Source organism: Oryzias latipes, chromosome 6 (genome assembly GCF_053564925.1).
Source record: "Oryzias latipes strain Hd-rR chromosome 6, Olatipes_Hd-rR_3.1".
In the NCBI taxonomy this organism is placed as follows: Eukaryota; Metazoa; Chordata; class Actinopteri; order Beloniformes; family Adrianichthyidae; genus Oryzias; species Oryzias latipes.
In genome coordinates, this window is record NC_136242.1 from 3,217,025 (window position 1) to 3,233,685 (window position 16,661).

Below are 16,661 nucleotides of genomic sequence, written 5' to 3' on the forward strand. Positions count from 1 at the left end.
ACTAAACATGCAGTTTGGTAGACTTCAACACAAAAAGAAGAAGAAAAAGCACCCAGCAGCTGGCAGACTCGGCTGTTTTAGCAGGTTAAAAAGCCCACTCAGATGAAAGATGACATGGTTTTCTGAGGATGGAGGACATTTATGAAGAATATTCCAAATTAAATGGCATTTCTGAGTATTTCTTTATTTAAATCGTTGTTTCCTCGTCTGAGCTGGAATCTGGATCCAAACTGGACGACTGGATGGCTTCAATATTGCTCAGCATTTTTTTTGCACCGCTAATACAAGGTGAGAGGGGCTGTAAGCTAGTGGGAGAGAGTGTAAACAGAAGGATGATGGGAAGTGGTGACGGGCTCTGCTAATAGTCCCGCCCTAAACTCCGAGCTGAATGTGTCATGAACTCCTGTCGCTCTGCAGAAACTGTTCTAGAAACCACACAGGTTTTTGTTTTCTTGTGGCTAAAAACAGCAAAATCCTAATTGGATGGAATAGAAATCCTCCAAACCTGCAGGCTCAGGATTGGTGGAGCTGCTCTCTCATTCTCACTGCGGTGCGCTCCCTCTTCTCACAGTGCTTCTTCAGGTCTCTGACCTCCGCCGGCAGCTTGCTGCTCCACACCATCAGCACAGACTCCTCATCTGAGGGCAAACGGACAAACAGGCTCAGGCGCTGGGCGTCCCAATCCCACAGCTGTCTGCGGAAACGCCCTCATACTGACTCTTGTCTTGTGGGAGTCTCCGTCCCAAAACCAGCACCACATTCTTCCAGATCAGCGGCTCTGCGGGGGCAAAAACAAGCATGTTGCAGGAAGACACTGATGCAAATGAATGTGAGCCGCAGGTGCTGCGTATCTGTGTGTTCCTGATGTTTGCTTGTGTCCGTTGTCACACTCTGCTGCTGCTTTCACCGCTCCACTGGATCTGACCTGTTCTGGAGCTCACGCTGTGCCAGCACCGGTTAACTGCTGCCAGGATCCGCTTCTCGTTTGCAATTAACAGACTCCACGGACTGGCAGCATAAAACTACGGCAACCCAACAGGAGTAGTTCAAGACCCACTCTGATGAAAAGGGTGTTTTTTACGCATGCTCTTTATGGCAGAAAAGTGAGAATAAAATAGCATTCCTACGTAATTCTTGATTCGAATCGCTGTGAATCAGGAGCAGACAAAAAGATGCAGTTGGAAAAAGAGCTTATTTGTGACGTAGAAAATAGGCTGTGTGGCCCACAAGGTCTCTGCTTCACCCCGCAGTGGGGGGGGGCTTCCAGGTAAATTTCTACTGAACTCCTGCGGCTCTGCAGAAACTATGTCTTAGTAAACAACACAGGTTTTTGGATTTGGGCTAAAAACGGCATCATCATAATCAAAAGACCACTGGGAGCGCTTTGAAAATGGATCAACAGATGATGGGAGTGGGACCTGGAGGCTTCGTGATCAACAGACAATGTTGGATGTGATGACCAGCAGGACAGTGGCGCTCAGCACCAGAGGACAAATGTGGAGAACGCACGTATGAACGCAGAGGTGATGGAGCGGACCGAGTCGCAGCCGAGCGCCGCGACCCACAGAGGCTGGTGTTTGGGGAGCTCCAGCAGCAGCAAATGGCCCCCCCTAGTGCCGATCCAGAGAGCTGCATTGCTTTGCAGCAGCAGAGCCTTCACTATGGCCCAGGGGGGCGGGGCGTCAGAGGGGCGTTCCGCTCGTCCGCCCGGCCCGCGTCTGCCGCCCGAGTCCTGCCTGCAGGGAGAGTAGAGTCACTGCGGATGCGTGGAAACACAGATTTACTGTAACTAACAGCGTGTGTGTGTGTACCGAATGATGTGACAACAGTCGATGCACTCCATCAGCCTCTCACTCCTCTTATCCCAAACTTCAACGGTCGACGCTCCGGCTTTACTCAGGTACACGTTTTTGTCCACAACCATGCGAGACACACACGCCTCGCCACTCAGAGGCGGCTGCTGCCTGCAGGGCGACACCCCCATGACTTCACTTCCTGCACTGCGGTGGATGTTTCTTTTATTTGAGCTTCAACTTTAAAGATTTAATGAAGTTCAATTTAAGACTTTTTAAAGTCCACTTTAAGGCCGTGTGTACGAAGAAAACGAACATCCTGTCATGTTTATCAAACACACATGCAAGCACTAAACTATGTAAGAACACGGCAAAATAAGCTTTTCAACAGTTTTCAAACATTACAAATTACATACATTTCAATTGTTCTTCTGATAGTTCTTATATAATCACAAAATGTTGTGGCAACAAAGTTCCAGACCCATTCACCCAGAAGTGAAGACAGTTTCATGCTGTTTGTGCTCTCTTTTGGCTTCAGTCAAATGTCAGAGGTTCTAAGGGTCCTGAGGAGAATCACTCACTGCAGGACACCGTTGGGTCTGGTGTCGATGGACCTGGAGACGTCGTAGTCCACAGAAAAGGACAGGATGTTGGTTCCACAGCCGGCCCACAGAGTTCTGGAGTCGGCAGAGTGCAGAGACGGGCCCAAACACATGAGCGGCGTGTTGACGTTTCCCACGGTGAGGGTTTTGACGGGCCTCCCGTTTGTTTGCTGCAAGGAGCACAAGAGGAGAGTGAAGTCCTGCTTGCTGAGGCAGCACATTTCTGAGTCCAGACTCAATGGAAAGAGGTTTTTACCGGGAGCACAGAGTCCTCATAAACACTGAGAATCCCATCTGCTGTCCCAACCAGCAAGTAGCTTTTTCTTTGGCTAAAAATATAGGGAAAAAAAGGTAAAAGTGAACAAACTATCACTTAGTTTTCATTTTTCTCACTGAAAGGCAGTATGTTTGTATTTTCAGAGACTGTCAAATGTAGAGTACACGTCAACCACATGATCGTAACCCTTGTGCTATCCTAGGCACTTTAACATTGGGAGTTGGGTCATCTAGACCCACTACACAGTGCTCTGAACCTTTTTTCTTCAATGATTTGTGATCTTCACTGGTGTCCATGGATTACATGAAATCTTTCCACCTTTATCCACCTTTGTCATGGTAGGGAGAACACCTCAATGGAAGGGTGGGGTCAGCTAAGATAGCACAAGGGTTAAAGGAGCAGCTGCTCAGTTTGTCATACACTTGTTTGGGAAATCCGTTCAGTGTCTTAAGAAGGGAAAATCACTAGTAAGTGACAAGAAGTTAATAACATTTAGATTTTATAGATTATAATCCAAAACGTGAGCTAATATTAGGATTGAAAGATAAATGTAGGACAGAATGGGCTCCATGTCTGCAGCTGTGTGACCTATTTCCAGTTAAAATGACGACCGCTGAGTTAATTCTGCTTGCATTAACTGCATACATCAATTTCCCCAAAACAGAGAACAAGTCTGTGTATGAATTGATCTTTGTGTAGTTTTTTTAGCATTGTTTGTTTACACATTGACATTAAAAAGGAGGTTTGCTATCCGAAAGCGTCACAAGCTGTCATTGCTGTGTCCCTGAATGTGCAGCTTCAGCTAAATGTAAAGTTTCCACACTCTGATTCTGGGATGTGTGAGTATAGAAGTATGTCGGGTGTGCTTTGCTAAATTCAAAGTGTTGATGATGTCTTGATCATTTTGTGTGTGTTGTCCGCTGTGAGACACCTGGTGGTTTTGTACGTTGCAGTGAAAGAAACCTACCGTCGCTCAATCCAAATGGTATAGATGAATATAATCAACTTGTTTTATTTTGAAACATTTTCTAATGCTATAGCTCAATTCTGGTACATGGTCTGTCCGTCCTGGGGGAGGATCCCTCCTTCATGTGGACACCCCTGAGTTTGCTTCTTTTTTTGAGTTTTTCTTCACTGAGAAGGGGGTCTAAGGGCAGGGACGCCCATTTGAGTTTAGTCTGTTTCGTTAGTTCAGTTTAGAATTTTCCTATTAAATTCTATGTATTCATGATCCTTACGATGTTATGTTTACTTTACGATTAGCGGTATAAAACCCATCGAGACGACTGTTGTTGTGATTTTGGGCTATATAAATAAAATTGAATAGAATTTGATTGAGAACTTGCCTCAGACAGATCGATCACTGGATGGTAGGAATAGAAATCCATTCTCTGGTTAAGTCATTTCATTGTTACAACCCCAGTAATCTCATGCTTCACGACCTTTTCTTTGTTTATACTAATAAGAGGAGAAACAAAACCTCTGACCTCTGGACCTTTGCGCATATAGAAAGCATCATGAGCAGAAGCTTCTTTTTTTTTATTCCTAACAGACACCTACGTGCAACAAGGCTGAGCGTGGAAGTATAAGGAGGTGACGGCATCAGTGACACCCTGCAGGTAGTGCCATGAGGAAAGGTCTTCGGTGCTGATCACCAGCAGGGAGCCCGACTGTGTGCCGGCAACCAGCCAATGGCAGGCCTCGTTTGGGATCCGGACCGTCACAAGGGACAAGACCGGGCTGGAGTCCACTTCCTGTTTCAAAGGAAAAAACACAAGGTGTTACAAACAAATGCAAGCTAGGAAAATAAAAAGGTACATTTATGGGAAGGACAAAGAGAAAATGTAGCCATGAGCTGCGTTAAAAGGCTACTCTCTGTTGACACAACCTCACTGGCAGAGCAGCTGCTACATTTCCCTCACTCCCCCCTTCTGCCCTTGCCACCCTTTTGACAAAACCTTTTTTTCAAAATGGGGACTTTTGTGTTGATGTTATCACCATAGCAACCATTTTAGGTTGATGAACAGGTCTTTGTACAATTTAGAAGAGCACATTTTTGAGTTTCCTTGGCAGGTGAAGTTTGTGTTAGCCACGCCCACATTCCTAATATGGTCATATCATGTGTTCTATGGTTTTGTTCAGTTTGAGCTTGCAGCTAGTGTATTGCATTTTCACAGTAGTCTGGTAAAATATGGATCAAAGGGCGGTAGGGCCGTCGACCTCTGATTGGACGATTGCAGGTTCGATTCCCGGCATGTGTCAAAGTGTCCTTGGGCAAGACACTGGCGCCCACCTTGCCTCTGGAGGACGGTTGGCGCCAGTGTTTGGCAGCGGAGCGTGAATGGGTTTGTGACGGTAAAGCACTTTGAGCCTTCGAGGAAGGTAGAAAGCGCTACACAAGTATACAAGTATACAAGTACAAGTATAGGCCAAAAAATGCATTTTCACCAGGTACAGGGTGCCAATTTTGGTGAGTAACGTGTGGCAAGGCTCCAAGTTTTGCTCAAAGGCTCAGTAAGAAAGCAGAATGGTGAAAACAAACAGGAAACCTGTGGGACAGAACACATTTGGCCCCTGGCCTGGATTTGGGAGGGTGTCAGTACCTGCGTCATGACTGTGCTGTTGTCAAGGCCCACAGCAGTGACGAAGCCCCGCCTCTGCGTGCTGCTGCCCCCACCAAGCCAGGCCGTGTGGCTGCTTTCAGGTCCCTCGCCGCTACCGGAGCTTGCAGTGATGCACTCGGCTCTCAGCAGCCGGGGGTCCCTGACCTCCATCATGAGACACAGCATTCCCCCTGAATTCAGCCGGTCAAACACCTGCACACAGGAAGAGCAGTCCAGACTCCGTCAAAAGCATAAAGTTATCGTCAGGAATATTGATGTTGTGCTTAGATACTTTTGTGTGCTGGTGCTGTTTCCTATTTTTATAATGATCCCCAGAAACAAAAAGTTATCTTTGCATTTGGAGTTATAGGTATAAACAAATGCACTTGCTGAGCTATGTGCTCTTTGGTTTAGACACCTGTCATCTGGATTCAGATGAAATGTCATTGGTTGTCCCATTGAAAAAGCTGTGTTTGCTCTTTAATGTTCATCATGGAAACACTTCAACTCTGAGAGACAGAATGGAAAAAAACAAACTCAGCCAGGAAATCACACTGTCTTCTTTTTTCCAGATTATTTTTGTAAAATGTAGCAGAAAATAGTTGTTTGGTCAGTAGCAAAGGTTCATCTCAATACTTTGTTACGCAGCTCTAGTTAGTACTGACAGAGGTCAAAGGTTCTCTATTGAATTGAGGTCCAAAGATTGGCTAGAACTCTACAGAACTTTGAAACCCCTTTTGCATAGACACTCCCTTGTTGCTTGGACAAAGTATTGGAGCGTCCAGCCATTTTCCTCCTTAATGTTCCCACTGATGAAGGGAGGTTTCAGCCCAAATTCTCTCCATACATAGCTCCACTTATACAATCCTAAATAAAGATCAGCCATGCTTGCCCCCAGCCTCAAATGCCCCCGTGATGTTTCCACCTCCATGGTGTTCTTAGGATGCTACTTCATCCTTCTTCAAATATGGTGAGTAGTGTTTATACCAAAGATTCCCTTTTGGTCTCATCTGACCACATGGCCTTCCCCCAGTCCTCCTGTAGATCATCCAGATGTTCTCTGGAGAACGTTGGACGGGCCCGGACATGCTCTGGTTGGGGACTGATGGAGCTCAGTGTGTTACCATAGTAACCGCTGTGACTGCAGCCCTGTCTCTCTTCAGGTCATGGACCGGTTCCTAGTAGTCCTGGGCTGTTTCCTCACAGTTCTCAAGATCATTTGGTCCACCAGGTGAGTTCCAGCTGGAGGGTGGTTGTCAGAGATGCTTCACTTCTGTCATTTTCTAATATTTGCTCCAACAGCTGATCTCTCCTCATGAGGCTGTTCGTTTAGCGTAGAGGAGGTTAGGGATACAGATAAGCAGTTTAAGCAGGTGGGATCAATACAGAAAAGCTTCTTCAAGCAGAAGTTTCAGGTCTGTAAGGAACAGAATTATTGTTTCTAGGAGATAAATACGTTTGTTGTTTTTAATGAAACACTAAATGAACATAAAGACAAGAGTTGAAAATAGACAAATAAAAACAAAGTGTGCTTGAAAAGGAGTGGGTAGAAGAAAAATCTTGTATTCTCCCACCCCTTTTTTACAACACTTTAGAATGTTTATATTTCTATTTACAGGTTTTTTTTTCCTCAAAACAATTATATTACCTTTTTTGATAGCACCTATGCAGAAGTGACATTTGCTTATTTGTAGTTATTGATCATTTCTAGCCTTGTAAAGTTCCATCAGTGACATCTTGTAGGTTTTTTATGAATACATGTAAACGTTTGCTTTTTTTAAAACCTTCAACCAACCCGTTCCATAAACCCACAAATGGATGAGCACATTTTCTTTTGTGCTTTACTTTTAACGCCTGTCTCTGTCCTTGAACATTTGGTTTATGTTTATTGGAAGTACCGTATTTTCCGGACTATAAGTCGCCTTTTTTTTCATAGTTTGGCAAGGGGTGCGACTTATACTCCGCAGCGACTTATGTTAGAAATAAATTGAAATAAATACATTGTTAACCCTCCTGTTATGTTCATTTGTGACGACCAGAGATGATATTCCTGGGTCAATTTGATGTGTGAGGTATGTTAAGTGTTAAGAGGATGTTAAGTGACTCAGAGAATCAGCAAACTTTTTTTTAAACAGTAAGATCTTGAAGGCTAACAACATAATATTCTATTTTCCAATGATTTCATAGATTCAGAAATGCAATAAAAATGACAACTGTTTCTACAACTACAGGATGAAAACAGAGTATTAGTTGGCCAATGATGCTTCATGAAAAGAATAAAGAAATAGGTTTGAGAAAGAATTACTGTGAAATTATGAGATAAACATTTTGCTATGATTGTGTCATATGAGTTTGTGAAAGTCATTAGTTCTTGGTCTCAGATTTTGTCAAAAAAATTTCTCCGTCAAAATGCGACTTATAGTCCAGTGCGACTTATCTGTGTTTTTTCTTTACTTTATAATGCATTTTTGGGCTGGTGCAACTTATACTCCAGAGCGACTTATAGTCCGGAAAATACGGTAACTTATTTCTGCCTTTAAACATGAAGAGTGCCGTTTTAAGTTTCACTAGTTCCCATCATTTCTATAAACCAGGCTTTAAAAACAGCACATTTGCATGTATCCCATAATCCACAGCAGGAACGATTGGAATGGCTTTTTTTGTACCGTTACAGAAATTAAAGTTTTTAAACCAAACAATGGTAAATGGTAATGGCGTATACTTATATAGCGCCTTTCTTCCTACAAAGACAAAGCGCTTTACAGTCACACACACATTCATTCACCCATTCACACACTGGTGGCGGCTCCGCTGCCAAACACAGGCGCCCGCCTACCACCAGAGGCAAGGTGGGGTTCAGTGTCTTGCCCAAGGACACTTCGACTCATGGGCGTGCAAGGCGGGAATCGAACGTGCAATCTTACGATCATGGGTCGACCGCCCTAGAGCTGCACCACGGCCGCCCAAAAAACAAATGTGATGTCCTAGATCTTTTTTTTCCATTTTGTGTCTTCCAGTTGCAGAACCTTTGACTGAGCAAACGTTTTTGGTCGTGGTAAATAAAGAAAGCTCCGGCTCTCACCTGAGCAGAAGTGGGTCTGTCCTGTGGGTTTTCCTTCAGACAGTCCTTCATTAGAGCCTGAAAGCCGGGCCACGGTGAGCACCCGTAATGCTGGACCGGATCTGTTGTGGAAGATTTTTAACTTCCAGGTTCATCATTTACATCAAATAAATGAATGCAGACACATTTGCCATATGTTTTTTTTGTCTTTGTGTTTCTTAAAGGACAAAATAACAAATATGTGTTTACAATCCAGACACCTTTTATGACTCTTTTCTATTTCAGACAGATTCTTTGTCTGGTGAAGTCTTTGAACTCAGTCACTAAAGCTTACAGCTCTGAAAAACGTATGCTGGAAGCTCAGAGTCCATTTAAAATAAAAAATCTGAGATTAGCGTCTTAATAATATTATCACCTGGAAGATTTCCTTGAACTGCGACTTCATCAAACTCGCTGGGAAACTTCATGCCGTCTGAGATTCTCTCGCCGCAGGTCAGAAGGTCGTAGAGCAGCAGACCCAATGAGAACACGTCTGCCTGCTGGTTGTAGACTGCGTTGCCGCGAGCCACTTCCGGTGCTCGGAAACCTGCCGCATGAACAAATGAAAGGTTTTCTGCCGCACCAGGAACATCTTCACCTGCTGGTGAGGGCTTGCCTGACCTGGCGTGCCCTCGGAGCTCCTCACTCCCATGCTGCAGCAGTACTGGGCGATGCCGTAGTCTGTGATTTTGACGATGATCTCAGAGTCGGTCTTCAAGTTGAACAGCAGGACGTTGTGAGGCTTTAAATCCCGATAGATGATCATGGCGGAGTGAAGGTACCTGGTCACAAAGATCAAACGTCTTCAAATCAGTCATTAAAGACCCGCTCCAATCCTCTTTTGATCTGTTGGAAAAAGTCCTTCTCTGTCAAGCAAAGGCTGATAAAGATCGACTCTTCTACCTGAGTCCGTCTGCCACCTGCAGGGAGATCCTGTGCTGCAGCTTTCGGCTGAGGCTGCCGTTCTGGTGTTCGAAGAGGGCATCCAGAGAGCCTCGCAGGGCCAGCTCCATCACCAGGACCTGAGGGGCCGAGCCAGCTGCCAGCAGGCCCACCAGGCTGGGGTGTCGGAGGCGACCCAACACCGCCAGCTCCTTTAAAAACACACAAGACAATTGGACTGATGACAATACAGAACCCGGTCTGTGGAGAACAGAGATGAGAAATATCTGAAGCCTTTCACAAACAAATGAGAATCATCTTTTGATCTATTTTAAAGTGTTTCCAGGAAAATCATCAAAATAAAATTATTATAATGCAGTTTTTAGGCATTTTCTAGGATGTAGTTACTGCAAAACTGCAGTAGTTCTTCAGAAATTCACCTCTCAGTCGTGGCAACAGAGTAAGCCAAGCCCCACTTCCCATTACCCATCTGTTCACAATCTCTCTACCGCTAGCTTACAGCCTCTCAAAACCCCAAACTAACATTAGCAGTGCAACAAAACTGGCGAGCAATATCGGAGCCATCCAGTCGTTCCAGTTTAGATCCAGATTCCAGCTCAGATGAGGAAAACAAAGACGTTTATGGATCTGTTTGTCTGACAGTGGATGATCAGAATGAAGCAGAGCAGGGAGCGTTTGACCTGCTGAGCGTATTTTCTTCCTGACGAATAAGCTCTTTTTTAAAAATTTGTTTTTTCATCTGCTCCCGATTCAAAACAAAATGAGTAAAGAAATGCAATTTTAAGCTTAAATGTATATCTTTATATAGAGTGGGTCTTATTTTCTGTACCAATTAAGATGTGAGAAATTAGTTTTCCTTTCGTCTCTGGAATTACGCCACCTTCTATCATGTGTGTGTGTTGGTGTGTAACTCTGCAAATGTATCAATGTCCGGATAAATGAGTCTGGAAGGATTTATTGTGGAAGTGAAATGTTTTGCACTGTTTGTGTGTTTTCTGCCCTATAACATTTTTCTTAAATACTATTTGTTCCCAGTGGTGTTCTAATTACGATTATGAAGTTTTTAACCAAAATCCCACAATCCAAATCTCTTAAAAAGCCATCTATCATGTTTATTTGGGTGTGTGTGGGGGGGAGAGACAAATTTACACAGCAAATAAAATGAAATGCCAGAAACAAAGTGACTATTCACACGTAGTTTTCCAGATACACGCGGCCAGTGCTGAACTTATTTCTTGGCTGCACGGACAGAGGAAGAGTTAAGTTTAGGATTAGGGGTTACGGTTAAACTGAATGCGATTCAAGTGGCAGAGGCAGCAAGTTTCTATGTTAAGTCAATGGTGCAGACGCCATCTCATGACCTGCGGCCTTCTTTGTTACCCATCTGAACCCCCTGGACAGTCTGTTGCAGGGCGTATGGAGATGGATCACTATGCGGCTCCCGGGAGGCGAACCGGCAACCAGACACAGACGGATGGATGTGGAGCCAGCCTCCTGAACTTGAAAAAGGTCCCCTTAATTTAATTCTTGCTTTTATTTTTACCCTCTCTGGTTAACAGCAAGCCTACAAACTCGGTCAAAACGAGGACACAAATGCGGAGAATATATTTGGAACTTTAACGTCAAGTTTAGTTTTAAATACGTGTGGACAACAGCCTTGGACGCACTTTCAATACGTGCGGGGAATGCAGCAATGTGCCACCTTCTCTGAGCTTGTGCTGTTGTGACATCACAACGTCTCAATAATTCAAACAGAGGATCTTTTTTGAAGGTTTGATTTAAAAGGAGAAATAATCAGAAATGCAAAAATGAAAGGATTTCCTATTCCATTTGTTCTCTTTCATAAGTACATGTCGTCAAAAAATCAAAAAACATGATTTTCATTGGAGTACAAGTCTTGTTCCTCTTCTTGTCAAAACACGGTGCCCTCTTGGGTTTAACCTCGGGAAAGTTTTGATATGGGATTTGTGTGTTACAAAGCAACAAAATAATTCAGAGAATCTTTTTTTTCATTTGCTAATAAGCAAGTAACAATGAAGAAAAACCTCTCAGTTTGGTCGTACTAAACCTGGTGTGGTTAACAAAACAAAACATTTGTGTTCAATTTAGCCCAATATGTGTATGATACTTAAGGTAAACATACTGGTATGCAGCAGGGTTGCACCAATCCCACAATAATATGTGTGGTAACTACGGCGTGACAGACCGCTCGGTTTGAAACGCAGAATTGTGACATCCCTGGTGAAAATGGAGTACAGTGATCCCTCGCTATAACGCGGTTTACTTTTCACGGTTTCGCTACTTCACGGATTTGCATCGTGCATTGTGTTCTGCATTCTGATTGGCTAAAAAGTCACTCTGCTTCTTCTCTACCTGCGCTTCAATAACATTGCAGTTTAATATGTTCACGTACGTAAAACAGCTTGTCAAATTTACATTACGTACGTGCAAATTCTCTAGCAATTTCTAGTTTCTCTAAAGCCCATAAAAAAAGACCGACAACTGTCTATCACTATGTTCTTCTCCTGAACAAACACAGCTGCACCGCGGGCTTCAGAAGAAGAAAACACTGCAGAGCGGAGTCAGGATGCAGCGGTTCAGTCTGAAGAGCAGTGAAATACACCTGAGTCACTATTTGTCCCACTGTACTTTGTATTTTTTTATAATCATTTTAAATTTTCTCCTGTTTAATCCTATTACTCGGGTCACGGTGGGCGGGGCTAATCTCTGCAATTTGAAGCCTTCTGTTCACATCGATGATTAAAATTATTATTTGACAGTACAGTAGAGAAGTTATTTGTTGAAGAAAACGTTGCTAAAGTACTTTGATTTGTGAAACAAATGTTTGAGCCTGTAAAATGGTCTGTTCTTTCTTTTCAATGTAGAATAGAGTATTTAATTGTATCTTCTTTCTCTTTCGGCTTTTCCCATCAGGGGTCGCCACAGCGAATCATCCTTTTCCACCTCACTCTATCATGAACATCTTCTACCCTAACGTTAGCCAACTTCATGTCCTCTGTTAAGACATCCATGTATCTCCTCTTTGGCCGTCCTCTTGCCCTCCTGCCAGGCAGCTCCTTCTCCAACATCCTTCTACCAATATATCCACTATCCCTCCTCTGAACATGTCCAAACCATCTCAGTCTGGCTTCTCTGACTTTGTTGCTAACACAGGCAACATGAGCCGTCCCTCTGATGTACTCGTTCCTTATCCTGTCTAACCTGGTCACTCCTAAGGAGAACCTCAACATCTTCATCTCCACTACCTCCATCTCAGCCTCTTGTCTCTGTCTCACTGCTACCGTCTCTAACCCATAGAGCAGAGCTGGTCTCACCACTGTCTTGTACACCTTTCCTTTGAGTCTTGCTGACACTCTTCTGTCACACAACACTCCTGACACTTTCCTCCAACCGCTCCAACCTGCCTGCACTCGCCTCTTCACCTCTTTTCCACACTCCCCATCACACTGAACTGTTGACCCCAAGTACTTAAACTCCTGCACCTTCTCCACCTCAGCGACCTCACCTCAGAGTATTTAATTGTATAATAATTGTAAAAAAAAATAATAAAGGTTTCTACTTCACGGATTTTGTTTTTCACAGTTTTTTTTTTTTAATCGTAACCCCCGCGAAAAAACAAGGGTTTACTGTATTGAAAACGCATTTGGTGGCACATTTCTCCATTGTATTACCTGTCTCAGCAGCCTGTAGACATAAAGCTCTGACGCATGTTTGTTGAAAATTTTCACAGCAACGTCTTCATTTTTGTAGACGCCACGATAAACTGTTCCAAACCCTCCATCCCCTAAGGGGGGAAAAAGAAGCAAAACAGATTTACAAACTTGGGCTGACTAAAGGAGATGGAAGCCCGACAGCTGTGTAGGGTCTTCAGGTCCATACCCAGCCTGCTCTCTTTGGACAGGTCTACTTCCAGCTCCTCACGGTCCAGCATTGTTCCTGCCGGCTGGTCACTCAGCACCAGGTCCGGGGCGATCAGTGAGATGGGAACTGTGCAACCTGGATCCTCTGGGTTCACCAGCAGAAAATCTGGAGGTGATGAAGACATAGGTGAAGATTTCTGATCACTTTAAAAAGGTCAGCTGAGTATTTTAGAACTAAAAGAAGTCAAAGAGTTGATCTTCTGGTGGGAACTGCACTGTGTACCATTATCGGAGTATCTGAAAAGATCCTCCAGCAGAATCTTGCTGGGCTGTTGTCCGTCATGGAAGCTGTACACCGCCCACCTCTTTATCAGAGCCTCTCCGTTGCCGTGCATGTCAGTGTTGAGCAGACCAGGAAACCATTCCTCCAGCACGGAGTCGGTGTGATCCACAACCTGACCCAGTAACACCCGGCCTGCAGCAGCCAAGGAGGCTCATGTTATGCTGATGGTCAGGGCTTTGAACAGCGTAAGTAGAAACATTTATGACCCGCGGCAAAACCGCAAGTGCCTGATTGTTTTCTCACCCCTCACTCTTACTGCCCCTTTCAGTGAAAATACCCTGCCACGGGCTCAAAAACTCACCAAACTTTGCACGCACCTAGTATCTGATTCAAGATCCCATTAAAAAAAGGAATGAGGATACATTTGTCTCACGGGGCTCAAAAGCTTTTTAGATAACCACCAATGAAACCAAAACACACACATCGGGGTTATTTACAAGGAAGTTTTAAAATGATTATGGGATGGTCACAGAATCTACAACTTAGTGACCCTTTTGAGGCAAAGTGTAAATTTTGGCAATACTTTACCTTTACACACCACCAGCTTAAGTCTACACCCACAGTTTTGTTGACCTTTGACCTCGGGAAGGGGGCGTCATCTTGAGTTATTAGAAAAAAATTCCCCTTTAGGACCTTCTACCCATTGAAACTCCTCCTAGGGATTTGGATCTATCAGCCCATATCTACTGGAGCAGCATTGGGAAGATACTTGAGGGAAAAATGTTGGATTTAAAATTTGTAGATTTTGAATGGCGTTAGCTTGGCAAATTCCCAAAGTAGCGATTCCCTCTTGCTTGCAAGGTTTTTACTTTGTGAAAATTCAAAAAATGAATTCCTGGCTCCAGCAGAACGAAACAATATGACATAAGATGTGAACATATTAGGAATGTGGGCGTGGTTAACAAAAACCACAATTGCCAAGTACAGCTAAAAATGCCGATTCTTCTAAAACCTACATAGACCTGTTTGTCACCCCCAGGCGACCAAGAACTAAAATGGTTGTGATGGAGCTGTTGGTTTCACAACAGTAAAGGCGCCATTTTGAAAAAAAGTATTTTTTTGAGGAATTTGTTACGAGCAGCTGTGGCGGGGTGGCATGGGCAGAGTGTTAGCGCCTGCAGGCGTACATATACAACGCCGCTTGTGGCTCTAATTTCCATTCCAACGTCTCCTTAGATTTCACTCAGAAGCAGATGTCCGCCGCACACACATTGTTACCTTTTCGCGACATGGGAACAGTTATTTTGACGAAGCTTGAGGGACTTCCCTCCTCTGAAGCAGCTTCCACCAGACAATATGCTTCAGGACACCAGTTCAGGTAGACGCCTCTCCTCCAGTAGATCCGGTTGGGTCGCAGCATTTTGTCTGCGTAGGGGGGAGGGGAGGGGGGGGTTAAACACTCGTCTCACACACCAGCACGCCCAGCGTGGATGAATGGGTGATCATGGTTCAGGTTACCTTGTCCACAAAGCAAATATGAGGACACCTCCAGAAGCCGGCAGATCTGACGAGACCAGTAATCCATGGGAAAGTATGGCATCTCATAGAAACGCACAATAACCTCGGAGTTCTCACAGTGAGGCAGCTCTATGACCGGTCTGTGCTTGGACAAACTGCGCGTGGTGGGGTGGGTGGGTAGAAAACAGCGATCCCCCTGTGGTTATCATGGACTATTGTGTGTTCTCTAGAGGCGGTGTGAGGATCTGAGCTTACCTGCTAGGTACCAGCAGTTGGTCCTCACCTAAAGGAAGAGCAATCTGGAACTTCTCCAACAGTTTGACAAACTGCACCAGGTGGCTCTTTGGGAAACATTTGCTCTCGGAGAGAAACTTCTCCATCACAGAGCGCTGAACAATTCCTTTGGGTTGCTCCCGGAGACCGCAGCTCTTTAAAGTCAGTTTCTGCGCAGATAAGCAGCAAGGAGAGACCACTGTGTGTCTTAATGAGTTTGGAATGATGGCATTGATTATTAATGTCTGATTCCTTGATGTTGGATTTTGTATGTTAACGCTATGTTCAGTAAAGTTGGAAAATAAAAATCATCACAAAACCAAACTGTAATCAAAGATGTGAGCATAAAATGACTGTTTAGGAGATGAAGAACTGTTTAAAGTTTGAGACTAAACAGAGACTGAAGCTTTTTTTTGTTTTCATCTCTAAGAGAATTTTTCCATCCAACCTCAGTTTATCTAAAGTCCCACATTAGAACAACAATTATTTCTGTTTTTATTTGACCCTTTGTCATTGTCTGCATGTCTGCAAAGCAGAAATACCTGATGTTGAACTGAATAAATTCACTGTAAACAAAAACCAAAAAAACCACTGTGTGTCCGTTTTCAACTGATATTTCAGCTCGCTGCCTTAGCTTTTGTGTTGTACAGACACACTGATCAGTCTGAGATACCTGAGAGAGGATGTTGCACAGCCACTGCGGGTCGATAAAGTAGAGCTCTTGAAGGCGGAGTCCAGGATCATTAAAGTGCAGCAAGATCCCTACAGAAAAAAAATACACCATTTTCAGCATAAACCAAAGCCTCAAAGGGAATATGCAAGAACTGGCGCTTGACATAATTCTATTATTTTCATGTCTACATTACTGTGGTAGTTTGATCACAACCTAAGTCTTCAGACCCGAATTAAAGAAGGAGTATGGTAATATTAAGGCTCAAGACTATTAAAGACCCACTCTGGTGTTTTAAACATGTTTTTGTGGCATTTTTCCAATAACATATATAAACAAAATGAAGCTCAAAGTTGCATTTCTGAGTTTTCTTTTTAAACAAATGGTTGTGAATCTGGAGCAGATGAAAAATGCCGTTTGGCAGGACCACAAGCTCCCTGCGCCGCTCCATTCTGATCCATCCACTTGCAGAAAATAAAATCCATGAACGTCTTTGTCTTCCTCATCTGAGCTGGAATCCAAATCTAAACTGAACAGCTGGATTGTTCCATTATCACTGACCGTTTTTGCTGCACCACTAATGTTAAGTTGGGGCTGTGAGGGGCTGTAAGGCAGTAGGAGAGAGTGTAAACATAGAGCTCTCAGTTATGGGTTAGGGCAGGGTTCGGCAACCCATGGCTCCGGAGCCACATGTGGCTCTTTCATCCATCTCTTGTGGCTCCCTGTGACTTTGGAAAATAATGAGTATTTTATAATAA

The 16,661-nt window shown here is 44.0% G+C and overlaps 1 protein-coding gene across 2 annotated transcripts in view; it reads right to left on the minus strand.

Moving 5' to 3' along the window:
- Positions 1-16,661, minus strand: part of lrrk2 (leucine-rich repeat kinase 2) — a 60,435-nt gene that overhangs the window by 1,025 nt on the left and 42,749 nt on the right. The window contains exons 33-51 of one of the 2 annotated variants that reach the window (XM_023955455.2): positions 15,907-15,995; positions 15,216-15,403; positions 14,961-15,115; positions 14,721-14,867; positions 13,443-13,634; positions 13,179-13,325; positions 12,971-13,083; positions 9,279-9,469; positions 8,997-9,157; positions 8,752-8,922; positions 8,358-8,458; positions 5,276-5,488; positions 4,233-4,426; positions 2,652-2,724; positions 2,375-2,565; positions 1,812-1,964; positions 1,510-1,736; positions 719-778; positions 506-638 (exon numbers count right to left, since the gene is read on the minus strand). In XM_023955455.2, coding sequence (XP_023811223.1) covers positions 514-638; positions 719-778; positions 1,510-1,736; positions 1,812-1,964; positions 2,375-2,565; positions 2,652-2,724; positions 4,233-4,426; positions 5,276-5,488; positions 8,358-8,458; positions 8,752-8,922; positions 8,997-9,157; positions 9,279-9,469; positions 12,971-13,083; positions 13,179-13,325; positions 13,443-13,634; positions 14,721-14,867; positions 14,961-15,115; positions 15,216-15,403; positions 15,907-15,995 — 2,891 coding nt within the window. In that variant the 3' untranslated portion in view covers positions 506-513. Of the gene's footprint in view, positions 1-505; positions 639-718; positions 779-1,509; positions 1,737-1,811; positions 1,965-2,374; positions 2,566-2,651; positions 2,725-4,232; positions 4,427-5,275; positions 5,489-8,357; positions 8,459-8,751; positions 8,923-8,996; positions 9,179-9,278; positions 9,470-12,970; positions 13,084-13,178; positions 13,326-13,442; positions 13,635-14,720; positions 14,868-14,960; positions 15,116-15,215; positions 15,404-15,906; positions 15,996-16,661 lie in introns of both variants that reach the window. The other variant, XM_078948231.1, reaches the window with a different exon arrangement.